This window comes from Ambystoma mexicanum, chromosome 9 (genome assembly GCF_040938575.1).
Source record: "Ambystoma mexicanum isolate Mex_15411 chromosome 9, UKY_AmexF1_1, whole genome shotgun sequence".
In the NCBI taxonomy this organism is placed as follows: Eukaryota; Metazoa; Chordata; class Amphibia; order Caudata; family Ambystomatidae; genus Ambystoma; species Ambystoma mexicanum.
In genome coordinates, this window is record NC_090931.1 from 1,429,333,176 (window position 1) to 1,429,360,018 (window position 26,843).

General features: G+C 46.4%; 1 protein-coding gene across 1 annotated transcript in view; it reads left to right on the forward strand.

Moving 5' to 3' along the window:
- SLC11A1 (solute carrier family 11 member 1) overlaps nucleotides 1-24,442 on the forward strand; it is a 209,686-nt gene extending 185,244 nt beyond the window's left edge. Inside the window, exons 13-15 of the mRNA XM_069616837.1 lie at nucleotides 7,425-7,498; nucleotides 15,970-16,123; nucleotides 23,795-24,442. Coding sequence (XP_069472938.1) covers nucleotides 7,425-7,498; nucleotides 15,970-16,123; nucleotides 23,795-23,923 — 357 coding nt within the window. The 3' untranslated portion in view covers nucleotides 23,924-24,442. The remainder of the gene's footprint in view (nucleotides 1-7,424; nucleotides 7,499-15,969; nucleotides 16,124-23,794) is intronic.
- Nucleotides 24,443-26,843: the final 2,401 nt, after the last annotated feature.

Sequence of the window (26,843 nt, forward strand, 5' to 3'; positions counted from 1 at the left end):
TGGAAAGTCTCCATCATTTGCTCAAACAGCTCTAAGTGCTCCCAAACAGAATACTTAGCGTTCTTATGGTAAGGCGTGATGACGCTCCTGATTGCCTTGATCTGTTTTAAGGGGTCCTTAAGCAAGGCCCTTTTTGCCTTATTGGCCTTTTTGGTTCGGGTAACCCTTGTCCATTCGTCCTCGGACTCAGAGGCACTGCTCCCAGAGGTTCCCGTCTGTTCTTCCAGGTTTTCCCGGATTCTGTGAGCCTGGGAATGGCTGGCAGAATGTGGGGACCTGGTCTCCTGTGTCCTGCACAGTTCAGAGGAGTCTTCAGATTCCTCCTTGCTGCCAGGATTTGATGGGTACCCCCTCCACTGACCTAACTGGGCAGAGGTTTTCAGGATGCCCTTAATGGGCCTACTCTCCTGGGGTTCCCCATTAAATTGCACTGTGCTTGGGTGCCCATACCCGGATGCCTGCCCCTCCATTCCTGGGTGGTACTGGCCTATGAGCCCCATGCTTCTAGCTGGATAGTAGTCTGCCATCCCTGTGGCCCTGTGCTCACGTGCGCCAGGGGACATGGGGGTGGCAGAGTCCAGGGACTGAGAGGTATGAGGGCCTCTGGTACTAGGGCTCCTGAGGTTATGCTCCGGAGTTTCCATTTCCCAGCGAACCTCATCTCTATCCGCCCCTGCTCCCTGTTGCAATGCAAGAGCCTGCATTTGTGCCTTCAGTTCCTCAGTTAAGGCCTTACTAGACTCTATCAGTCTCTCCTGCATCGCTACCTGTTGCTGGAGCCTCTCATTGTGCTGGCAGAGAGCCTCATTCTCTCTCTGTGTTTCCTGATTGGTCCTGGAGCACTGGGCCAGTCTTTGCTGCAGGAGGGTTACCTCCTGAGCGGTGTCCCTATTGGCCTGCTCCTTTCTTGCTAGAGCATCCTCCACCCTTCTGGTGTGCTCTACCAAGTTCCGGTGTTCTTTTTGGAGGTCACCCAGTCCCTGGTGGGCCAGGTGATTTTCTTCCATTTTTCTTTTTAAATGGCAGACTTCCTGGCCTAAGGCGTCTCTTTCCTGACTAAGAGCCTGCATTTGTGCCGCCAGTTCGTCCCTTTGCCGTTGAAAGGCACCAGCATTTTGGCGCTCCTCATCAAACTCTGCCTGGGTATCCAGGTCTTTCAGAATCAGTTTATTGCTCTCCTCTTTCTCTCTATCTAGCTGGCTTTGCAGGGTGACTACCTGCTCCGCGCATGCCCTGTTGAAATTGATCTGTTGCTCCAACTTTTTCTGGTTCTGCAGTAAGGAGTCCAAACTGTCTTGGTGCTCCTTCTGCAGGGCCAGAAATCTGGTATCCTGGTCTGTCTTTTCCTGTTGTAGGATGCCCATATCCTCTTTTATTTTAATGATGTACTGCCTACTATCATCTTCTGACTCCTGGCTCCTCTGCAGCCTCTGCTCAGAAGAGACCAGGTCAGATTGGACCTTCTCTAACGCCATCTGTTGCCTATTTGCCAGATTTTGGCTTTCAGCACATCTATCCTGCATGTCTCCCATATATAGGTACAGGTATGCCGCTATCCTAACAATCTTGTCGTGTTCCTCTTTGGCCTTCGGGGCCATGTATAGTTCACTCAGGGCCACATGTAGGGGACCCTGATCTCTATATATATCTGACCCTGTTTCAGTGACCTGTTGCGTGATGGCCTGCAACCAGACTGTTTGGTCCTGGTGAGTCCACTCACCTCTCACAAATATCTTATGTAAGAAGTGCTCTCTGGCTATTTTCATGTCTACTAAGGTCGTCATTCTAGAGATTGGTCTCTGTCCTGACTTACAGAAGTTTGTATTTTATTCTTGCAAAACAGACCGTTTCCTAGAGCGTTCCTTTGAGGAGTGCTTTACAGCGTAACACAGCGTGGTGATCCGACCGGATATGTGTATCTGGTCAGCTGGCACGCTGTATTAATCTGCACAAATGGTAAATCTAACCCAAACATCCCGGACGAGCCCCCAATTTGTAAGAGGATTCAATTCAGCACTACAGCTAAGTCAGCGCCTAGTCTAGAATACTGGATGAAAACCCTTATTGATATATCTTTATGTCCAGTTCATGCGTTCTGGATGACTACCCCTGTATAACACCCCTCTCTTGGAATCCTCCTGACCCCACTGAGCCAAGAAGTAGTTCTGTTTTGCAAGTTAAAAGGTTTATTTGATAATTTAAACAATAGATATATACATCACACTTTATAATAAATTAATCATTGGATATCACACTTAGTCTGATCAGTAATCAATAATGGATAGTCTAGCACTAGCACACTTCTTTATAATCAATGATGAGTGGTTATAGGATGGATAAGATAGCAACAATACTTTTATGGTTTCAAATGGATGCAATGTGGAACGAAATGCAGTACAGAAAATAACTTGATGAGATTTCAGCAAAAGACAATGTAATCACTTTCTTGGACAATTCACCCCCCCCCCCTTTATGCAATGCAAGGAAATGGAAGTAACCCACACAGTTTTCAGAAATGCAATCCAATATAATTCAGTTCAATTCCCCCCCAGCACGCTTCAAGAAAACAGATAGGAGTTTGGAAAACACAGGCAAAAGTGCTTTGAATGTGATGGCAATTCAGTGAAAAGTATGCTAAAATGCTTTTAATTCCCTCTAGAGGTTCCGGGTGAGTGGTATCTAGTTAATATTAGTCCAGGCTCACTCTAGCAATGATTCCGGAATGATTGGCAGGTTAAACAAATTTCTGGCAAATGGAAGGCAAACAGCAGCAGATTTTTACTCGTGAAGAAATTTGCAAATCGCGGCAAAATTCGCGAATGCGCCGGGCGCTATTACAGAGGAACTACAAGGACTATCACTATCGTTTTGGGGTCCTAGGAAAGCCTAGGATCTCAGCTTCCAGATGAAAGTTACTGCAGGTCGCAGAGATATGAGCGATTTTGTGAAGGTCGTTTTTCAGATTTGCAACTTTAAAGTTCAAAGTGACAAGTGACAGTTTGCAACTAGAAATGACAGGTGACAGCTTTGCAAATGACAGGTGACAGTTAGGAGGCAGTTCTACTTAGATTAAATAGATTGAATTATATTATTTTAACTAAGAGATTGGTTCTGAACAGTTCTACTATGTACTCACAATATATTTAGAAATATGCCTCGTCACGGATCTGGTCAGGTTTTGGACTGGACTCCGGTTCAGCTTTCTGGTTCTGCTAACATCGGTCTGGGTCAGCTCTGCTCTCTCTCTGGGTACAGCACTGCTTCTGGATTCTGGAGATTGAGGGATTTGAAGTCTCTGTTTATCTTGGAGTCTAAGTGTTGGCTCTTTGAAGGTTGATGGAGGTAAGTAGGGATTTTTCCGGCAGAGCGTCCCGCTGCAGATGGAAATGAATGTCCCTACCTAAGTTTCAGTGGTCCATTTATATGTTCTGCAAGTGGGTGTGTGTGTTGGTCATAACTAAACTTGCCCCTCTCACTTGTCATTGGTCCAGCTTTCATTTCTCCCCTGATTGGGGGAGCTAAGTTGTGTCAGAGTGATGTCAGCCATTTATGATCTCTTGAAAAAACTCCCCTGTCATCTGTGCACCCAAATCTATATATGATCAAAATACATATTTCACAGTTACACAGTTGTTTGAAATTACATACCCACTTCACATATCACATGAGGTATACTCTGTCCCAAATCTGCTGTTTCTAAGAGCTTGCATTGAGAAATGGCACATATTTCACTTTTTAACGGATTTTGCAATTTCTGACATTGACCCAAATTGACACACATGTGCGCAAGGAGTATGGTCATTAATAGATGAAGTGTCAGATTTTTAACGTACATACATTTAGAGTAATATCCTCTTTTCCGCTAAAACCCCCCTGAACATACCACCGGGTCCTACCACGTCTTAAAACGTGGGCAGAAAAATCACAAGAATTATGGTATCATTTATAAAATTTTCACATGTCCGCTCTATGAATGATCCATCTTTTTAAAGTTATGTTCTGGCCCCAAAGGGGTGTGGTTTCCCTCCAGCACAAGGTTGAATTTCTGGTTTTTCCAGTTCTGCCAAGCCAGCTTGCTCTCACAGGCAGTGCCCCTCCCCTGTCCTTCAGGAGGAAGCCACTTTTTACGACATCTGTAATAAAACATTTGCCTGAGTCAGGACAGGGCTTTGTTCAGAGCTCCTGTATTCTGTGGGGGCTCCCCTTAATTCAATTATCAGAGAGATGGCATATCCTTAGTGTGGCCAGCAAAAGGCAGATAGGCCTGGGAACACAGCTGTGACTCAAGTTTCACTCCTGATGGGGGTAGTTGCCAGGCAAATTCAGTTCCTTAAGCCATTTTTTTTAGCTACATGTCATTTCTGTTCCCCAGTTTCTGCATTCAAATAAAACTAAACATTTTTACATATGCAGCTAGAATGCTGATTCTAAGTTTACAACTATGACATTTAAACAATTGCAGCCTATGTGACACTCAAAAGTAGGTCACTCATTTCTTTTAAACATTGAGATTTTTAGTGTCTTTCAGTCCACATTTACTTAAACTGCTGAAATCCACAGCTCAGCCAGTCTTGTTATAAACCTTCAAGTCACTTCAGAATATAACTTTACATTGGATCCACCTCTCAGTAAGTCTTTCTTTGGCCTGTTTTGGGTTCATTCAGTTTTACACCAAAAAAGTCTGGTGGTTTTAAAACGCCGGCTTTTGGATAGTGGTGAGTACTGGTACTGCACCCATTTTTGGGATTTAAGAAATGAATTCCCCACAATTCTAGGTGGCTTTTGGCAATCAGCATTGCCATTCCCAATGGTTTCAGACTACTGTGCGGGTAGTCCAATGGTGGTTTTAGGCAGTGCCTTCTGTGCCCATAACATCGGCAAAAATGGGTGGCAGCCTATTCTTCATGCACTTCCCTGGGCATTTCCTGGGAAGCTCTGGCCATCATGATGTTTTCAATACTGCACAGTTTTTTAGGTAGGGCTCGGATGCATGGGTAAATACATCCCACACTCTTTCCAATGTTCCTCATACTCCAGTCTACCTCCACCCTCCAACATGACTCCCTAGCACTACTTCTCCCTCTGCAATGCTACTACTCGCTCTTCTCCAAAGCATGACTAGTGTACCCTCTCCACACCACTACTAGACTCCCCTCTGTACCCTCTCCACACTACAGCACTTTGCTTTTCAAACTACTACTCTCTGCCCTCTCCACACTACTACTCGCTCTCCTCACCAAACTACTACACTTAATTCTCCAGACTACTGCTCCCCTCTCCACACTACTACTCTCTGCCCTCTCCACACTACTACTCTCTGCCCTCTCCACACTACTACTCCCTCTCCTCACCAAACTACTACACTTAATTCTCCAGACTACTACTCCCCTCTCCACACTACTACTCTCTGCCCTCTCCACACTACTACTCCCTCTCCTCACCAAACTACTACACTTAATTCTCCAGACTACTACTCCCCTCTCCACACTACTACTCTCTGCCCTCTCCACACTACTACTCCCTCTCCTCACTAAACTACTACACTTAATTCTCCAGACTACTGCTCCCCTCTCCACACTACTACTCTCTGCCCTCTCCACACTACTACTCTCTGCCCTCTCCACACTACTACTCTCTCCCCTCTCCACACAACTACTCTCTGCCCTCTCCACACTACTACTCTCTCCCCTCTCCACACTACTATTCTCTCTATTCTCCATACTACTACACTCCCCTCTGCACCCTTCTCTTACATTCACTCCTCCTTTCACTTCTCTAGGCGCCTTCTCATTCACTCCCTTCTCGCTCCTTCCTCTCTACTCACACACATGCACTTCCAGTACCACTTCCTCTCACAAACCAATACTGCATCTGGCATATGACCTGTAGAATCCTCCTCCATACTCCTTTGCTCCGCCCGTCATCTCTTGGTCCACCTTCTGCCTCCTCTGACCTCACCCAAACAACCCACAACTTCCTGTCTCCCAGTTCTCCCCTGATACTTCCCCCTTTCTCCCCATTGGTCATCCCTCCACATAGATTCCCAGGACCAATCTTCCCCTACTCTGCCTGCCCGGGATGTGATACAAACAACAGAGGGTCAAAGAAGGGGGTCTAAGCCCTGCCTCTTTCTCAGGCATGGGTCCGCCGCATTTTGGAAATGGCGCATGTCATTGGTAGGTCATTGAAGCCCAAGATCCAGACCATTGTTGGCTTATCTGTTCGCTCGTTTGGCTGGGGAGCCGTCCCGTGGTTCTCTCCCAGATAAGCGCAGTGCGGGACGAGTCCCAGTTGTTGTGTGGACCTTGTCGCCCTGACAGTTTGCTTGCCTGAATGGGGCCCGTACCATAGCTCTCTCCCAGGAAAGCGCAATGTCCACAGAGCACTCGGTGTGCACGCGGTCCTCCATCGCATCTGGTTCTTGCGCCTGCTCTCCTCCGCTAAGCTGCTGATTGCTGTTTCCTGGGTCCCTGAGTGACTTCTTCTCAAAATGGCGCCAGTAGCTGTTTTGAGGCTCTCGAACCCTCGGGGAAACTTTGGTTCGACTAGTAAAGTTGCTTCTCCTCACAAGGGATGCACGGCGATGTAGTTTCTCTAAAACAATAGGAAAAGACTGCCAGCCTCATGCGAGGAAGGTAAGATGTGACGGTCAGTGGCACTGTGGGCAAGCAAGCTGGCCCTATACGAAGGTACAGGGATTGGGGTCTCTCAACTGAAACCTTCCCTCTCTGGGGTAGCACTGCCTCTGGTTTCCACCCTGGCAGGCCTACCACCCGAGGCTTACTGACCTTGTCACACTACTCTGAACGCATTTCTAGCCCCCATTCCAGGGCCTCTGATCGGAATTTGTTTGTGCTGATGTTTCCTGGATAGTTTTTGCTTTACTATAAAAGGTTTTGTGATGAATTTGAAATGACAAACAGATGTGAATATATGGCTGACACCGTGACATTATTTATCACAATAACATATGTTATCCCAGTGCTTGTATTCCCCCCAAAAGGGTTTAAGTGTGACAGAGCGGGCCCCAGGTCTGCCAGCGCCCTGTGCGAGATTTGTGCGCCCGCCCCCCACCCAGCCCGCCACAAATGCAGAACAACAGGGGGCTCAGTTCTGTTGTTCGGCTGACGCTAGAACAGCCGAACAATAGGACGGAGCCCCCCTGCTGTTCTTGTAAAGTGTGTTGAAGGGCGCCTTGCCTCCAGCTCAGTGTCATGCAAGCAGCGCCTATTAAAGAGTCACTAGGTGATTCTTTAATAGGCGCTGTTTACATGATACTGAGCTGGAGGCAAGGCGCCCTGAGCCGTGGGGGTGCCCTTGTGTGGCCGCACCCGCTGAGCGCACCTTGAGCCAGCGCTGAGTGTGAATTAAGAATCACCTGCTGCTGTGAGAGGCTAACGGCATACTCTCCTCTGTCTCCACAGCTGCCCTTCGCCCTCTTCCCGATCCTGACCTTCACCAGCATGCGGCCTCTGATGCGAGACTTCACCAATGGAGTGTAAGTGGTGTAGGGACGGTGGATTGAAAGAAGAGGGTGAGGCAATCATGGATGGAAGAGAAGGGTATTGGACAGGAGGGTTGGGAAAGGTGTTAGGGAACAGAAGGAGTGAAAGAGAGGCTAGGCAATAGTAGAGTGGAACAAACGGAGTAGGGAATATGAGTCTTAATAATAATAATAATTCCTACCCTCGTACCTTCGTTCCCTACCCTCCTCTTGAAAGAGAGAATTGAAAGGGGGCAGGGAACAGAAGTAAAAGAGGAGTGTAGGGAATAGGGGTCAGAACAGGAGGGTGTAAAGAGTGGGGCAAGGAATGGGAGGCCGGGAAGAGGGGGTAGGGAACAGGATGGAGAGAGCGGGTTATTGGGCAGTAGAGGAGGGTAGGACTGAAAGAGTGAGTATGGAACGGAGTATTGGAAGAAGCGGGTAGGAAACAGGAGGATGGAAAGATGGAGCTAGGGAACAAGAGGAGAGAAGGAGAGGGTTTGGGGAGAAGCCCGTCTTGTTAGTAGAGAGCAGATCCATCACACGTCCATGGGCACGGTAATGGACCTCGGTATTTTCTGCAATAACACGAAACAGAAAGAAAAACATAGTCCCTGAAGTTTACATAGAAATAAGACAAAAGCTGGGACCAAATCCATTGCTCCAGTTACCCCGCCCACACAGCAGATACAACCACACCTGCCAGGCGGCAAGGTGGGCAGGGAACAGGGGCTCAGGGGAAGGCATCCCAACCTGAGGAGTGGGTACATATACAGCCATCCGTAGGGCGGGGTGGCCATGGCACAGAAGTGAAGGCTGAGGGACAGGGGAAGAGATGGGAGGCAAGCAGCAGGCATGCTAACAAGTTTGATTTAACGCTATTTCATGTAATTGAGGCTTCATTTATTTTTTATGACCGTACTTAAAGAATCTTTCATTGCAATTATTTTTTTTCTATGAAGATCTTTTGTCATTATGCGGCATGTTTTCCTATGTTTTCAACTAAATCATTTTTGAACAAAGAATTTTGGCGAAATTGTTGCAAGAAAGAAAATCCATTGAGATCCTTAACACTAAAATGATGAGATGAAAGTGAGATGGGGGTACTGCCTCAACGCATTGACAACCACCATGGATCGGTATGGCCTGCCAGTTACCGTAGAGTGCCCTGCCCAGTGTCCCTCCTGACTAACTCCCTTTACAGCCCACCCCCGGTCCAGCTCATTGGCAGAGCCAGTGGGGAGTGCCCCCCTCCTGCATCCCCTCCTGGGGCCCAGTGCGCCCCCCATGCTTCCGCTGGCACCATATTAGCCACCCCGGCACCAAAGGTTGTCTCCTCTACTGTCCAGCTCTCTCTGCCATGTTAGCCACCCCGCCACTCTAAATAGCCCGCCGGCAAGAAATGCTGGGGTTACAGGACTGTTCCCCCATGTAAGCATCTCATGTAGGCCCCTAACTCTTGCAGATGTGCATGGCTCCACTGTTCCCCAAAGCCGAGAAGGCACTCAAACAATGACCACAATTAAATTGAAACGCCCAAAAGATGTATTAATGCTCCATACAAGTGACTTGGCCCTCTAGCCTACTGGGCTACTGGAAAATACTGTGAGTTATTGAGCAGAAACCAAGCAATGGGTAAAAGTGCGATCTCAGGAGGATAGCTCAGGGGCAACGCGCTCGCCTTGGAAGTAAGACGACGCTGAGCAGTCCGCGCTTAGGAACCTCTGGGCATTAAGCGCATTATAAATAACCGTTTACATTTACAGGAAAAGCAAGCGTAAGAACCAGCCAATGCCAGTCCACCTTTTGAGTGCCCCTCCCCCAGGGGTAGGGAGGAATAGGGTGCCATCATAAGACAGATATAGCTTGAATCGGGGGTCCCAGCTGGGGACGTGGGAGGCAGATCATTTACTGTCACTCCCCAGCAAATAAGGACATATATAGAATCCTTGAGGCAAAAGGAGGCTACTTTTAAGGGTTTGGGTATGTTTGACAGAATTTTGTTTAATCGCGGCAAACTGACCGCTATTTATTTGCTCCGGGCCCAACGTAAACACACATGCGTTTTTCTTTTGGGGGGGTTCCCTCGCCTCCAATTTTAAGGAAGCTGGGGACACCCCTGCCCCCTCAAAAGTGCAAAATATCAAACATGGGAAGCAGGGGACACCAGCGCAACCCCCGCTCTCCATGGTTGGTATTTTGCAATATAGTCGATCAAATTGCCCCGAAGGCCAAATTATGGAAAATTCGACCAAATTGGTCATTAGGTCAATCGTTTTAGGTCAAATAGGCTAATACCACTTTTTTTAAGAGCATATATATACATCATAGGGGGTTCAAATGATTAATATGAATGGATCTAGCACACAACCAAGCACAGTTATTAGGGCCTTCTATTTAAAGCCTCATTTTAAAAGCATGGAGTAATGCTTTTACGCCTTGATTTACCTCTCTGCCCAATTTTCTGTAGTCACAAGACGGAGGAGGGGCACGGAGCAGGTATACGAACTCTGCCGTGCATTCTGCTCTGTTTTGCCAGTGCATTTTGTTTTACGCCGAAATGACATTTTCATGGAGGTTCAAAACAAATGGATTCCTCCCTATGGAATCCTCCTTGGTTTGCACCTGGTCAAAACTAGACGGATTCCATAGGAAGAACAAACAATGAAATCCAGGTCTGTTAGACTTACTTTTTTGCAATGACAAGCATATTAACCTGGCTATTCTTGCCCTCCAACCTACACTAACTATCCGTCCGAGAATACCTTACTCATGTGTGCGCTGGTGGACCACTTATCTAGGGTTAGGGGATAGAAGAAGAGCGACTAGCCCTAAATTCAAATAGTAATGTGAAATATGTCCTATGTAAAGCGCTTTAGATTAAAGTGCTATAAAAAAAACGAATTATTATAAATTTAAGGAAGCCAGATTCTGAGACTAATTTGCTACCTATACAAAATTATTATAAAATCAGGAAAACACCGGCATGGGAGCACAGAAGGGAGTCAGAACACTTTTATTTCTGCCTAGTCACTAAGGAGACTAGTTGCTAATTAGACATCCCTCATATCTATGACCATAAGGTATTCCAGGAGCGATGGTGGCGGTTGGAGGGCAAGAATATCTACATTTATATAGAGCACAGGTAGTGTAGCCCAGTGGCAACGTGCTAGTCTCCAAGACGACGCAGAGCAACACGGGTTCAAATCCCCCGTCTGCGCTTAGAAACCTCTTTGGTATTAAGCGCGTTATAATTATAATTATATGCGTGTAATTGCAAAAGTAGGTCTAATAGACCTGGACTTTATTGTGTGTCCTTGCTGTGGGGCTTTGGTTTAGGTCTCGTGACCCCTGTTTTGTCCCATGATAAATGTATAAGATTCCATAGGAACCCAGTAAAGTGTATTTTCAGGCGGCGTTTACTTATTCACAAGACAGAGGGGAAAATTAAAGCGTAACAGCGAGTTTGCCTCACTTTCATTCGTTCCTCCTCCCCTTCTGCCTTGCAAGTCTTTAAAATTGCATGCAAGGTAGCCCACAGTACGTGAGTGCCAGCGGTGGTGCTCCCGTGCATGCAAGTAGCAGTTGATTTTTGCCCGGGGAAATCTCAGTAACGCCGCTGTAGCGAGAGAAATACAGGCTCATAGCCAGGACTCCAAAACCCAGGGAACTGATGACAGGATCAGAGACACACAAAGGCTAGAACAGACAGACCAGAAGAGCAGAATATGACCAAGCACGTGCACAGGGTGACCTGGGCCTTGTGGAATATTAGACCCAGAGTGAAGGAGGGGCCACACATGCCTGACTTGTATGAAATTAGGGCGTCATTTTGCACTGAGCGGGGTGCAAAATGGAAGCATAAAGGCAAGATGAATTGCTTTGACGCTTCCATTTTGCGCCCCAGGAAATGTTCATGATCTTCCAATGTGTACGCAGAGCACGAGGAGGCGTTTGCATCTCCGCTTTGCTTTCCTCCTCTGTCTTGTAAGAGCACCCAGTTTTATGCCACCATGAGATTTTCCTGCAGTCATAAAGCCAATGGATCACTATGGAAATGAGCAGGTGGATTACAAAGGAATCCATGAGTAAACGCCACCAGCAAAGCTTAATTTGCAGGCAGCGTTTACTTTTTATACAAAGCGTCGGATAAACGTGAAGAGTAAAGGCCATTTCACCTTGTTTTACTCTTCACATTTACACTCCACTTTCCATGGAGGAGACCCAACAGTACGTAAGTGCTAACGTTGGCGGTCCCTTGCATGCAATTTGCAATTCTTTTAAAATTACCTCTTAGGGTGTTCATAAAGGTGCTGGTAAACATGTTTCATCTGGGTTGTATAAGGACATTCTTCATGAGGAAATCTGAATGTAGCCCTATGAAGCCTAGCATGCAATATGCACTTCCCGTCATTTAACTTTAACCATCCCAATAAAATATTACTGCATGGCAGCCAGTCAGGTGCGGCTTATCTTCAGCAGGGCTTCGTCATGCTGCAGCCGTAATCAGCTGGGTGGGGCTTGCACAAGAGGTCAACCTCCACACTAGACCGGGTAAGAAAGCAACACAATGTGGACGCCCTGCGACTCTGTTACTGCGACTCTGTCAAAGACTAAAAAAGTCAAATGCACAATTGCTGCAATTCTTTATGGGAATCAGGTTGGAGCAGTGCAAAGTGTCTTTTTGCCGTGCAAAGTGACTTTGCATGGCAAAAAGACATGTTGCCCTGTTCCATGAATTGTTTGTTGGCAGTGCAAAGTCACTTTGCACCAGTGAAAAGTACTTTGCACCATGGAAAATATTCCATGAATCGGGCCCTAAATCTATGCAAGCTCTGCGTTATGACAAGACATTCTAACTTCACACTGCATGTTTTGGGGATGTTGTGGTAGCATTGTTCATTGTTTATTCCCCTCTCCGTGAGCTTTGTTGTACTGCATTTTTTGGGGCGGTCCTGATAAGTGCAATGTGCTACAAAGTTTCAGCGGGCGGCTTATAGCATAAAAAGTCCAATGTAAAACATAGGAGAAATTCAAACTTAAAACAAAGGCTCGTCTGCATGTACATGTTCATTGGAAGCGGCAAGCCGCAAATTAAAAAAGGCTAACCCGGCTAATGGTGCAAAATATGCAAAGATGCAAACATTCTGCTGTGTGCAAAACTCTGCAATATGGTGGGATGCAAAGCCACATAATACCCGTTTTACTGGTGATATAAAAGCATGGTTCTACATGTATGCCCCTGGCTGCAAAGATTGCAGTTGACCTTAAGAAAGCAAGTTAGTCTTGCGAAACACGCGCTGGTCATTCGGTTACGCAAACTTTCTTTCCAATACATGTTGGATGGGTTGGAAGACCCATAATACTATACCTTCTTTAAAATAACTCTGTTGGATGTCAAAGAAACTTTCTTACTGAATGTGGCCATGTATTATTGTAATAATGATATGAAGTGCAGGAGCTCTCGTAAGCTGCCGTGCACGTTTGCACACCTGACCGCCCCCTATCCCATGGCTTCCCGGGTCCTGTGCCCTGATCTCAACTGGATCCACACACTGCACTGTTCCATGGAAAGCACCTGATGTTTGAGATGCTCGAACAACAACGCATGTAGTATTCCGCGGATCTTTCCAGGTAGGTCTGTGCAATAGCCAACACCTACAACAAAAAATCAAAAATGGTTTGGTTTCACCATCCAGACAAACTGTTCTTCAAAAATGAGTGCTTAAAATTCCTAATCACTAAATACACTCGCCTCCAGATAGATCTAGATGGACATTTCATGTTCAATTAGATTGTCTGCTGGACAGTGCATTGATGCAGTGTGTTCTTGTGTTTATTTTTAGACAGGAAGTAGCCTCAGCTGAACAATGGCAGGCTTCCTGTCATCAGTCTGCTCTTGATACTTTGTAACCTTTGCAGCAGAGGGTCAAAGATGCATTCTGAAAGGACTCCCTCAGGAGTCAATTGGCGTAGTCATTTTGGGGGTCAATTCATATTTAATTGTTTTTTTTATAATACCGTACCGAGTTTGGTTGCGCAGATCCGGGATTCGAACCTCTGTTGCTCTGCGTGGTCTTGGAAGCGTGTTGCCCCTGTGCTATCCTCCTGTGAATCCTTACTATTCACCAAGGTACCACTGATGATTACTTCAATGTATAATTTATTGTGTGTACATATTATGCATGTAACCACTCCTTTAGGCTCACATGGGCTGTTCGCAGGTTCTTCTCCACCCAATCGTTTTGGACTTACTCTGTCGCACCCGTGTAGGAATAGGTTCAAAACAGATTTTCTCACCAATTAAATGCAATACGTTCGAATTTTAATTTCACACAGTTCATCAGTCTGATGAGTTATGCACTGAAATCTTACCTTGCAATTTTATGAATTATATTATGTAAATTCATTCTAAGCAAACCATGCATTAGGAGTTCTTCATAAAATAATGCTCATATGCACTGTTTTAAAAAAAAATGAAAATGGGTATGTCTTTGCGATAGGGTTTAGACCTCTGTCATGAAAACCTATAGCTTTAGTTATCTTAATCACCTATTTTCAAGTACCACTTTTGCAAATTGCAAAATTGTGTTTCAATCACACGGAAAATGGTATTTCCAGTCAACAACACATTTCAAATTCTGTTAATGTCAAAATATATGATGGGATTCAGAAATATTTCTCAAAATCCATTCATTCAAAGCGTTTTATGACATCGGTCAACAGGGTCATTAGGTTGCCACCTCCGTTGGGAAGGGACAACGTCAAAGGCTACATGGAAACCTTGCTCGGCAGATCTGCTAATCCCAACACAAATAGATCCCAACACAAATAGATCCCCACCCCGAAGAAAAAGACATTCAGAGGCCCCCTTCTGAGGAGAAACTAGTGTCCAGCTGGAGCAGACACAGTGGGCCTCCTTACGGCAGTGCGAGAAAAACAGCAGTGATTACCCCTGCATCACCGCCGCATTTCCGCACCACTGTACTGCAACTTCAGGTGGTGAGGAGGAAAAACCTCTAGCAAAATGTTGGAGGTAATTCCGCCGCCTAACAGCCAAAAGTCGGCATAAGTACCGCTGGTGTAATTCTGCTGAAATCCAAACCGAGTCCTATGGACTCCATAAATGGGGACTAACACCGCCTGCCACCGCTGGTAATTTGGTGGTAATTCCACTGGGCCAAGTAATTCCATTTGGCGGTTTTCCGGCAGATTTACCATCGGAATACTGCCATACTTGTAATGATGCCCTGTAAAAGTTATTTAAATATGTTTGCTCATCTCAATCAATCAATTAATCAATCTATTTATTTGTATAGCGCTCAATCACTCATCCTGGCGCTCAAACAACTGATAGGATAGATGTAAGCAAAACCCAAGTGTCAGAGGAGGTAAGTATCTCTGAGCTTTATCGAAAGAGAAACGTTTAAGATGCTTTTTGAAAGATAGGAAATCCTCAATTTTTCTCAAATTTTCAGGCAACGAATTCCAAAGCCTGGGGCCAGCCACTGAAAAGGCCCGGTCACCCAAACGTTCTTTCTTGTACTTGGGTATCTGAAGGAGTGCTGCATTTGAGGATCTCAAAGAACGCACTGGACTATATCTAACCAGTTTCTCCTGGATGGCTAAGCATCCATTTCCACCTAGCTTCTACCGGGAGTCAATGGAGAGATTGTCTAGCCTTCGTTACTCCTCTGTCAGAAGAAAAAATACCACCTGCAGGGAAGAAGTTTGCAAAGACTACTCACCAGCAGGGAGAAAATAGCCAAAAGTTGCTCTATCAAGTCTGATTTGAAATGTTGTTTATTCAGTTAATATACATAATTAATATCAATAATATTATTATCCCATGAATTTAATAATATTTTAGTGTTCATGTGGGCAGTCTGGCATTCCCACCTATGCAATAGCACTATAATAATTATGTAAATAATAATATGAATATACTTCTGTATTTGCAGAACTTCAGGCTCACTTTGGAGACTTTTTGGAGCTTTTAAAGCTTGTATTTGCCCTTCCCCTCCACCCAGCCATTCCTGTCTACCCCGGCACTACAGCGCTCCTGGTGGCTAAGCAGGGTCATGTGACTCAGGCCTCAGCTCCGTACTTCCCAGGGCTTTTGGGGGAGCCTTGGTTAAGCAACCAGCGAAGGGCAGCGATTCGAACTGAAGATGGAAATGGCTAAAAAAAAAAGGTTTTTAAAAACCCCTTTTTAGGTTACCACTTGTGGAGGTGGTATACCTCTATGGGGATTTTCAGAAATGCCATGAGCAGGGGTGGGATCTTTCGACAGCAGTATATCTCCAAACAAAACCGCCCGCTTCTGATTGACGCCCTATGGGGTATATGTATTGGTTGAACATTCCCATGCTGGTTGTTCTTCGGGTGGGGAGGTTCTGCCTATTATGTGTTCCTGAGAGCCGCCTGATATTGCCACTCCTGGGTGATAGTAACTGTGTCGTTCTATTGGTTCCCCCTCTCCGCAGTGTTGGAAAAGTGGTGGCCAGCCTCATCATCGCTCTGATCCTCACCATCAACATGTACTTTGTGGTGGTTTACATCCAGCAGCTCGACAGCATCGCCTACTACATCCCCATCGCCTTCATCCTCTTCTTCTACCTCATCTTCAACATCTACCTGGTACGGGCTGTGGATGGGGCGGAGAAGTGCCAGACACGTTTTTATGCAATGGCCCAGGTGTTCTCCAGTTGTGCACAAGGAGACTATCTCTCCTACAAGCCTCACAGATACTGTGACAGTAGCATGCAATAGAGGTTGTGCATGTTTGCCCCAGTATCTGCATGTGTGTTTCTGTGTGCCTTTGTGCTGCATGTGTTTATTTCTATGTGTGTCCTCAAGGCATTTCAGCAAAACTAAATTCATCCCACTTCATCCATCTAAACAGGGGGCCGTCCAAGGGTGTTTTAATGACACGCACCTTGATAGATTCACACCTCAGTTGACTCAATTCTTCTGCACACATGCTTCATTATTGACAGCAATCTCTCCTTCCGGTAACATATCAACGAAAAAGCCCAAAATCAACTAGTACGCCTATGTAAACAATACACCCTTTCCTTCTACCTGAGGAGTTCAGAACCACAGTCCAGACTCTGATAATCTCATAACTCGATAGAGGGAATTCCCTCCTCACTGATGTCTCAGCCGCAAACCTAGCCCTCCTTTGAGCCGGTCCACACACCACTGCACGTCTCAGAACGGGAACTAAGAGATGGTCCTACATCTCGCCCACCCTGAGTGAATTACACTGGCTACCCATCCCAGCCAGGATACTCTTCAAAACTGATTCCATCGCATATAAGGCATCGGCTGCCTGAAGACCAGCCTACCAAGCCACAAAATGCATGTGCTCCGGTGGGTCGTGCCCTTCTAGAAGCCAGACTATTTCGAGGCATGAGTCTAAATTGGTACTCAAAGAGAAAGCCCAGGCAACTCACCTTCTCTAGTTACATCCCTTCTTACAGGAACACCATCCCGGCTCCAGTCATGACCACAGCAATGCTACTGAAGTTCAGGAAGGACCTCAAGACCCGGATCTTCAGGGAATACCTCATTATTATTATTTAATCATTTCTAAAGAACACCTACTCCATCGAGGGCATCGTGGCGCTACTGGTAAGAGGGCTGGGCAAGATCGAACAGACAAACAAAAGAAGGAAAAGGAGCTAAAAAAGAAAAGTCTTCGAGGCACGGCAGAACATAGCACGCAGGGCCAACAGGAAAGAGTTCCATAGCCTGGCCGCCACCACCGAGAAGGCACGCCCTCCAGATCTTGAGTGGTGAACACGCGGGACTTGGAGCAAGAGGAGGGAAGCTGAGCGGAGAGAGGGAGAGGAGACATAAGGAAGGAATATTTGCGTAGAAACTAAGGGCTAAGGCCATAGAAGGCACAGTGCACCAAACAGAGTGATTTATAATCCACATGCATGGCTTCTGGCAGCCGATGCAAAGAGCACAAACAAGGGGGGTTCTGGGAGTGTCTCTACTACCGGCCTATATCCCGGGTTAGAGTCTCAACCAGAGTCTTTAGCTCACCATCCTTGCACAGAAGAGAAATGTTCACTACATATCAGTATTTGTCCTGCCCAAGGGCAGTCCAGCACCGAAATGCCTGGCAATTCTCTTCTGAACAAGAGTACCAACAGAAACCCAAGACACGTGTTTCGGCCTGGTTGGGCATCGTCAGTGAGGTGGAGCTGTGCCTCTCTAAGAACAGTGAGCAAAGGTTCCACGTCTGGATTACCCTTGTAACTTAGAGTGAAAATCCAAAGCTACTTAATATGCACAAACAAGGGGGGTTCTGGGAGTGTCTCTACTACCGGCCTTAGGACCTGCTATACCTAGATATAAACCACCCCAGTGATATGGGATAGCCAAGCTACTTTAACCGGTAACCTCTCCTTAGTGAACCTCTGGTAACCCCAAAAAGTACGTGTAAAGTGCCCCATTAGTTCATAGCTACATTTTCTCTATATCCAAATGCAATACAAATTAGGTCATATCCCAAGCCCTTCATCAACCAATGAAGCACTCTTGTTTTCCTGCATTTATAGAGGCACCACAGTGGCTTATTAAATGTACTGATCAACACATTGGGATTTACGTCTATAATAATAAAAGCAAGCAAAATAAAATCAAGGAAAAGCCAAACATTTTAGGGGAATCTGGACCAGCTTCTCGAATATCTGGACACTACGAGTTCTCAATCAGGGTTACCGGAAGCACTGTATTATAATTGGTTACTTATAACTCTCATAATACCCAGAGGTTTTTAAGCACGGACCCAGGGATCGAACTTGCTCCGCGTCGTCATGCTTCCAAGGCAAGCGTATTGCCCCTGAGCTATCGTCGTGAGACAAATAAGCTCATCAAAGAGTCAGGTGACGAGTGCCAGGGTGGCCATAGAGATGAAGAATTAGGGGAGCATTATAGGTTGATTCAGAAGACGCGAACAGAACTTCGAACCGCGGAGGAAACAGCGCGGGATCACAGAGAAGTGGAAGTCGTATTCTCTAAGTGAGGAACACCGCTGAAGAGTCAACCAGTCCCACTCAGTGCGATGAGCTCTTCATATATGGCAAGACCGTAAACGAGATTCGATCTTCTGAGCCCACGGGCCATTGTCCGAGATTGTAGATTCATGCTTTGGGCAACTAGCACGTCTAGGTTGCCCGCCGTTGGCCCAGTAAGGCTCGTAACCAGTTTGTTAATGGGATCTTTTGGGTAACTCCCCAAACCTATAGTCATTATTTCTATTTCCTTCAGTTAGTTCTGTTCCAAACACAGGTGGTCTGCAGCCAGGCACAGTAATGGGGATTTAAAGGTCAGACGAGGTTTCCTGCAATCGATACGGCGCTCTGGAGGGCATCACCATACCAAAGGATCTTTGGTTCATATCTGTGAATGATGTGACTGAGAAGACTTGCGTGTGCACTCAGGCACATGGGTGACAGATTCAATCTTGCGAGACCTCAAAAGACACCTCAGGCAACACATAAGAGCCTTAGACCTCCCTTTGCACCATGGACCGCAGGGGAGGGGCAACCCACTCGGAAAGAGTCGCCCGACCAGCCGCCTGTCCCAGGGACGTGCAAGTTGCACGGCATAAGTTGCATAACTGCCGGGCTATTATGCAAGTATATGCAAAAAAGGAGGAGCATACTCGTCCTTGGCACTTAAGGGGTTAAGGGTGAGGACCATGCAAAAATGTCAAGGTTAGATAAAGAAATGCTCCTCATCCATGGACTGAAGGAGGCCATTCACTACGCAGTCACCTGTGCCATCCCGGCCCCATGACCATCCCCAATCCTAATTGATGCAACAGCCATGGCATCAAGATCAAGCTGGCAGCTAAGATGCCACAGGTATGAACGGAACCCTTCCAGAAAGGGAAGGACAGGTGCCAATTCTACCGCCAATTCATGGTTGGCAAAAGGGCAAGCAAAGACATTGGGAAAATGATGTGTGTGATATGATATGTGTGTTGGCGGGTATCATAAATCCAAGCGGTGTCAACACCAGGCCGACATGGAGATGAGTTCAACAGAGGTTCATTTAGGGATAGTTACAAGGCTTGGCCAAAATAAATGATCACCTTGGAACCACTTCCCAGATTCCTGAGAAAATTCCCATAAGTAACTAACACCGGGAATCAATGGGGGCCCTCACCTGGGGTAACAATAGTATTCAGCAACAACATCACAGAATATCCTAGGAGGGCTTTTCCTTGGGCTACAAACACATTCAGAATGTCCTAATCCTATATTGGGGGGCCAGGAGGGTTTTCCCTTCACTGGGTATTTCCCCACTTCCCATGCACTCACAGTAGTGAAGGTTTGAGTGCCCTTTACAGCTTTTTGGCTCGCTGCCCATAGGTTCAGGTCCACTGCTTCTCATTGAAGTTTAGGGATTGGTGATATAATAATAATAATTTGTTTTTTATATAGCACTTTCATCTAAAGCTCTTTACATAGGACATATTTACATACGTTATCACCCAATCGAAATTATCGCCCTCGGAAGGATGAAAGGCTAAGCTGGCCTTGCTGGGCTTTGAACCGGAAGCCTGCAGATCAAACACAGATCACTCAACGAGCGTTTACCCGCTTGTTCAGGTCCACTGCTTCTCATTGAAGTCTAGGGATTGGTGATATAATAATAATAATTTGTTTTTTATATAGCACTTTCATCTAAAGCTCTTTACATAGGACATATTTACATACGTTATCACCCAATCGAAATTATCGCCCTCGGAAGGATGAAAGGCTAAGCTGGCCTTGCTGGGCTTTGAACCGGAAGCCTGCAGATCAAACACAGATCACTCAACGAGCGTTTACCCGCTGAGCCATCTCGCCTGATACTAGATGGGCCCTACAGTTCCCCTCTAGGTACTGGCCAGCTGTGCTCCTACTCATGTTGAATCAGGGTGCCTCATTCACCTACCTGTCTAAGGGTCCCCGATAGGTCTCCACTCCTCCTCTTCCATCTTCCTCTTCCATCTTGCTCATTGCCCTCTCCTCCACTTGCTCATGTGGTCTCCAGTCTTCTCATTGACACTCAATTCCTTCATGTAATCCTTCACCTCTCCTCTACTGCCACCTCCGAGCTCCACCTGAATACCCTCCTCTGACTCCCCCTTGATGTCTTCTGCAAAGCTTCTCTAGAATACACTCCTCCTCCCCCTTCATGTCCCCTCCAACCTCCTCTTGATTGCACTCCTCTGCCTTCGTATCACCCTCAACTTCCTCTACACGTGTTCCTCCGTTCACCTCCTGCTTTAACTCTCCCTCCAGCCACCTCAATCCTTCTGATCTTCCTTTTCAGAACCTCCTTACTCTGGCCGCTCCCTTCTCCTTGCTCCTGCTCCACTGAATCCCCTCCTGTCCAGTTTCTTGGTGTACACTTGCCAATGCATGTTATCTGCAGTGGCAGATGATTGATTGCGGAAAGGAACATCCAAAGGATACAATTTGAAATTGAGTATCAAGGAAATTTCTTAAACCTGATACATTTTTAATATGACTTAAATCACGATTTAATCAGCACTTACTGCGAAAAATTACATAGCAGGAAAAGAGTTTTTTAAGAACACATCTATCAAAAACAATTCATTTTCTTCAAACGTGCAACCATTCAAACACATACAACCATCATTCGTCAATTCACTCATTCAAACCACCAATGAATAGAAAATCGAAAATCTATAAAAAAATCATGACAATTAATTCATCAAGTAATTTTATAGAAAGAATGTGAAATCAATGTCGCCACACTGAATAGAAAAAGTGGCCGACAAAATGGGATGGGTCCAAGAGATCTTCAACCACAACCTCATTCCAAATTCCTCTCTGCAGTGGCAGAGCCAGGTGGGTGCAGGGGGGCAGCAGCTCACCTCTGGTACCCAGTGTGCCCCCCAGCCTCCCGCTGGTGCTCTATTATCTGCTTGTGTCCCTAGCACCGAAAGCGGCCTCCTCTACTGGTTGTTTGGATACAGTGCACAGGTGTCCCGGAGAAGCTTGCGGTGCAGTTCTCCCTTTTCAGGCAAGACTCTGTGAGCGCTTCTTCCCTGGCAGCCCAAGTACAAGGCTGTCATGTTTTATGATTGCGATCCAAGAACCCCTCATTACAAGTTTGCCGGTAGTCCGGCGGTAAATCTGCTGGAATACCGGAAAACGGAATGCCTGTTACCAGCACTTGGTCTGCCGGAATTACGGGCAGATTACCCGCAGATAACAAGTGCTGATATGGGCAGTAAATCCCCATTCCACGGAGTCCCGCAGGGATTTTGCCACAATTACTGTGCCGGTAATAAAGGCCGTTATTTCCCAGCCGGGGAGAGATTCACTGCCAGCTATTAGCTAGAGGTAAATCCTTAACTCCTATTGGCAAAGTTGTAGTTGGCCGGTCCAGTAAAAGTGCTGGTAAACGTTATTAACGGCACTTTTACAATGTACCGGGCAACTCGGAATGAGGCTGCATGTCAGGGAGTGGTTGTGCCACAGGGGTGCTGGTGTTTTGGATGAAAAGTGTGTGATCGGAGCTCCTCTTTAAAGGACAGAGCTATGTCCCTGCTCAATGCAATGAGTCCCCGTCAACAGACTGGGACATGGAGGGGTGGGCCGCGGGATCCTCCCTGCACAGTCTCCGGGCCCAGCACCTCGTAGCAGGAGGCGGCACCCGGCCACTGCCGTTACGCCATCCTTTACCCCAAAAGTCAGGCAGGGGGCTACACAGCTTAAACAGTGTGAGTTAGTGTGTGTGGGCCTGTGTGTCTATCACTGCGTAGCTCTATGTTGGTGTGTGTTTGACTGCGACTGTGTGTGTGTCTTGAATTTATTTATTTATTTATTTATTTATATAGCGCACCTAACCCAATGCTATCTGGGCACATTACTTAAGGAGTACAATAAGGTTACAAACATACAGAATTCCTTGCATTAACATCATGTATTTGTGAATTTGTATCTGTATTTTTGATTGTGTCAGGCCCTTTATGAATGTATGTTTTATTTATGGCAAATCTTGGATGTCGTTCTCACAGTAATGACATAAGCAGGATGTAATTCAGATAAGGTAGGGAGTCACTTGGTAGCGTGCCTGTGCAGTAGGTCTGATGGAGCGTAAAGGCGGGTGTTGGTGGTGTAGGGCAAAGAGACATAGCTCGGGGGCCGAGACCAAGGAACAGACTGACATAAAGTGTGTATTAACCACGTAGACCCTTTGTTTATGTATTGAAGCATCAGTGTATTTTCTGCAGTAGTGAGTGCATCCACATCTGGTCATCTTTCCATTGCCCTGTCTTCCCATTGTCGGTATATGTCCCGGTGTTGGTGAATTTGCCCCAGTCTCTACTGTCATTGTTGCTTATGCTTCATTCTAGGTCTTATGTCCACATGTGTGTAGATGTTTCACAGAGTACACTGTTGCACTGGGGTAATACATTGAGGCTTTTCTTGGGTGTCTCGCACAAAAGCCAAGCTTGTTCATCTAGGATACCTTATGATATGATATGATATTTCATTTATAGCGCGCCCATACACAAGTCTTTCAGGGCGCGACGAGGCAAGGGAGGGGAGCAAGGGAGGACAAGAGAATTAACTTACTAGACCTAGTGACTTTGAGATCACGCAGGTGCAGGGGAGAGGGAAGGGGGAGAAGTACAACCTTGCTGAAGTTGACATAGCCTTCAGGATTCTCTCAGTTGAGTGAAGATTTGTAGGGTGCCAATGTGATACTCTCAGTTGAGTGAAGATTTGTAGGGTGCCAATGTGATTCTCTCAGTCGAGTGAAGATTTGTAGGGTGCCAATGTGTTACTCTCAGTTGAGTGAAGATTTGTAGGGTGCCAATGTGATTCTCTCAGTTGAGTGAAGATTTGTAGGGTGCCAATGTGATTCTCTCAGTCGAGTGAAGATTTGTAGTGTGCCAATGTGTTACTCTCAGTTGAGTGAAGATTTGTAGTGTGCCAATGTGTTACTCTCAGTTGAGTGAAGATTTGTAGGGTGCCAATGTGCCTATGTGATTCTCTAAGTCGAGTGAAGATTTGTAGGGTGCCAATGTGCCAATTTGATTCTCTCAGTCGAGTGAAGATTTGTAGGGTGCCAATGTGCCAATGTGATTCTCTCAGTCGAGTGAAGATTTGTAGGGTGCCAATGTGCCAATGTGATTCTCTCAGTCGAGTGAAGATTTGTAGGGTACCAATGTGATGCCGCGTTCTCAGTCATCAGGCGGCCATTGTCTGGAATCTGTTGTCTAATCCTCTTCCTTCTTTTTGTCCCTTTCTCTTCTTCCAGCTCTGGATCTGCTTCCTCGCGCATGGTGCCACCTTCCTCTCCTTTGGCCGCCACACCCAGTTCATATACGGACTCCTGGAAGATGAGGCACCGGCACACATGGAGAACGGCGTTGCCCAGGCAACCTAATCCGCCAGGGATAGATCCTGCAGGCCACTGTCCCATTACCCAACTAAACCACTGTGTCCCCAATGACATGTTGGTGGTGTGATTACGGGGGACAATCCAAGGGGGAGATGTTACTTCTTCGGCAATGCCCGCTCTCACGCGAGGTACCGACTGGATTATGGGCCTGACACAAGACATTGCCCCACTCCACCCGCTTCTCAGGAGCTGAGCTGCTATGAGCCATGCAAGGGAATACAAGCTGAAGACATTGCAAGCGGGTACCCGACTTCTAGAGGACCAAAGCATTTCACAGGCCAAAAATGAACTCTGTAGAGCAATCATTTCATATGACTATTATAATGGCGTGTCCTTTTGTTTCGTGCTTGCGGCCACGTTTTTCTTTTTATTATTTATTTTCAGGTATACAAAATATATACAAGATAAATCAAATCTCATTAATTTACATTGAGCGTTAGAACAATTCAATCAATTAGTCATAAAGAACTATTTACAATACAATTGAATACATTCAATAACTTACTGCCACGGTTATGTGGCTTCAAACCGCTGTCAACCTATTGGCATAAATGTAACCTGTTGGGAGTTCTGCCCCAGCTACAGGCCAGGGCAGAGACACACTATTCTCTAGAGATGTAGCTGTGCTAGAGAATTTAGAACTCCACAGGAGACATGCAGCCCTTCCAACTCTAGGGGACCCCCCACCGTCCCCCCATCCTCTATGAATAGCCCCACAGCCCGTTCATGCGTTGCCACCTAGCGGTCAGTTTAGGTAACTCTTGTTAGCCCCCTTCTCCATTCGGGGGGTTTGGTTGCAGTCCTTTCATTGGATCTATGTGATTATTGCGACGGCCGAAAATGGCAACTTTTTTGAACCCTTTACACCACATATATATGCAGGGGGAGACCCCCCGCAGCCCACCCCACCCCATATTAATATTATACTCTAAACCCCCCCTGTGGTGTTGGGGGGGGGGGTTCAAAAAAAGTAAAAATTTTCTTCCGTCGCAATTCCCAGGTCGACATTTTTGTACGATTCCCTTTCATTTGAATTCATCTTTTAAATTTCATCTTTTGCTGAAAAGTGTTCAGAGGTCACATGCCCTAAGTCAATGGCTCCAAGGTGGAAATCCATTTCTCAGGGCCTGCCTTTTCATTCAGTGCCTTCGGTGTGGGAAGCCTCTAGCGTGTGCAGGAAAAGTGAGATGACTGATGGTAGTGATGGACTTCATTCTCAACTGGCCCCCTTCACACTAGACCAGGTGGAAACGTTGAGCGGAGAGTCGATCGGTCCTGGGCATAAAGGTACTACGCCCCCAGCTGGCGGTTGCTCGAGGGACCATATATTCTGGACCTTCAGGCATGTAGGCGTCCTGCAAGGCCGTATCGTGCGTTTACTGCGAAATACCGAATGCAAAAATGCCAAACTTATTTTTTCAGATTTCATTGCAAGTATATGTGGGAGGGTGGGTTAGGATAATTAATTAGCTAAAGGGGAGTATGGGTGGGCACAGGGTGTCCCACACGCACATTTTTGCATTCAGTGTTTAACTTTCCCAGTGAGCACAGAGATCCAAGCAATGCATATGGTCAGTGTGGTATCGAAAAGGGGATTAAAGCATGGGTGTAGGACAACGGGGGGTATAGGGGGTCAGATCCCCCCACAATTTTAAGGGAGGGATATAATGGCATATGTCCCCCCAGAATCTTTTGTTGTGCACAACAGTGCACTGCCACTGTATGCTGCTGCTGCACACAATTCCTGGCTCAGCCAGGAATGGCTGCCAGTGCCGCGTACAGGGCCGTCACGAGGGGGGAAAGAGGGGGAAACTGCCCCAGGCCCCGCACTTGGGGGGGGGGGGGTGCTTGTGGTGCATTCAATGACTGACTGTCATTCCATACCTATAGAGGCCCAAGGAACTATGTTTCATGGAGCTTTGCTGCTATTGTACGGTGGCCCATCTTTTGGCTTGACAGCTTTATATCCCTGATAACTAGGGCGGTAGCAAGTCAAAGACTTCGAGATCTTGTATACAGTGACTGAGGTGACACATAACACACACAAAAAAATGCACACACATACACACGCGCGCGCTGTGATTGACCCGCAGGATGGCGTAGATTATACTAATCGATTATGGAACATCCTTTACAGAAGGAGAAGTGACTCCTATTATGCTAAAGAACCAGTAAAAACATGCCTGCTTCTGGCCTTCCACACCACGCTCAGAATTAGTGTTGCCGACCTTCCAAAACTCTTAACAGGATGGGATGTACTCTTGCCAACCTTCCAACCCACACTCAGGTTTAAGGCGCATTTCTCCTCTTATAAAGCACACTTGAAATGGTTAAAATATAAACTCCTGTGCAAGCACTATTAGAACAAAGGAAATCGACATCGGTTTGAGATACCCCTGGACACAAAAGGACTTGACCAATTGCAATTCGAAGAATGTCATCTATTTCATAACCTGCCCATGCAACCTGCACTATATAGGGATGACTACACGCCCCATCAGGACCAGGCTGGCTAAACATCGTTCATGTATTCGGACAAAAAAACTAACAGCACCGATGGTGGAACACTTTGCCAGTAAAAACCATGCTCCTGATAATTTCACCTGGTCTATCATTGAGAGAGTTAACACTCCATCAAGAGGAGGAAACCTTCACGATCTACTGTATCGCCGTGAGCAGCAATGGATATTTAGATTAAAAACAGACGCCAAAGGTTTAAACGAACCTACATCCTGGCAAACGCTTGCAATGTTATAAAGAGTAACAATGTGTGGGCATTCAACTGACTATGCCATCAACCTGGCAACGGACAAGGGAGGTGTGATTCAGTCGATATGCCATCACCTGTATGTGTTCACACAATAGGACAATCATGTTGTCAACCCCCAGTACTATCTAGTATCAT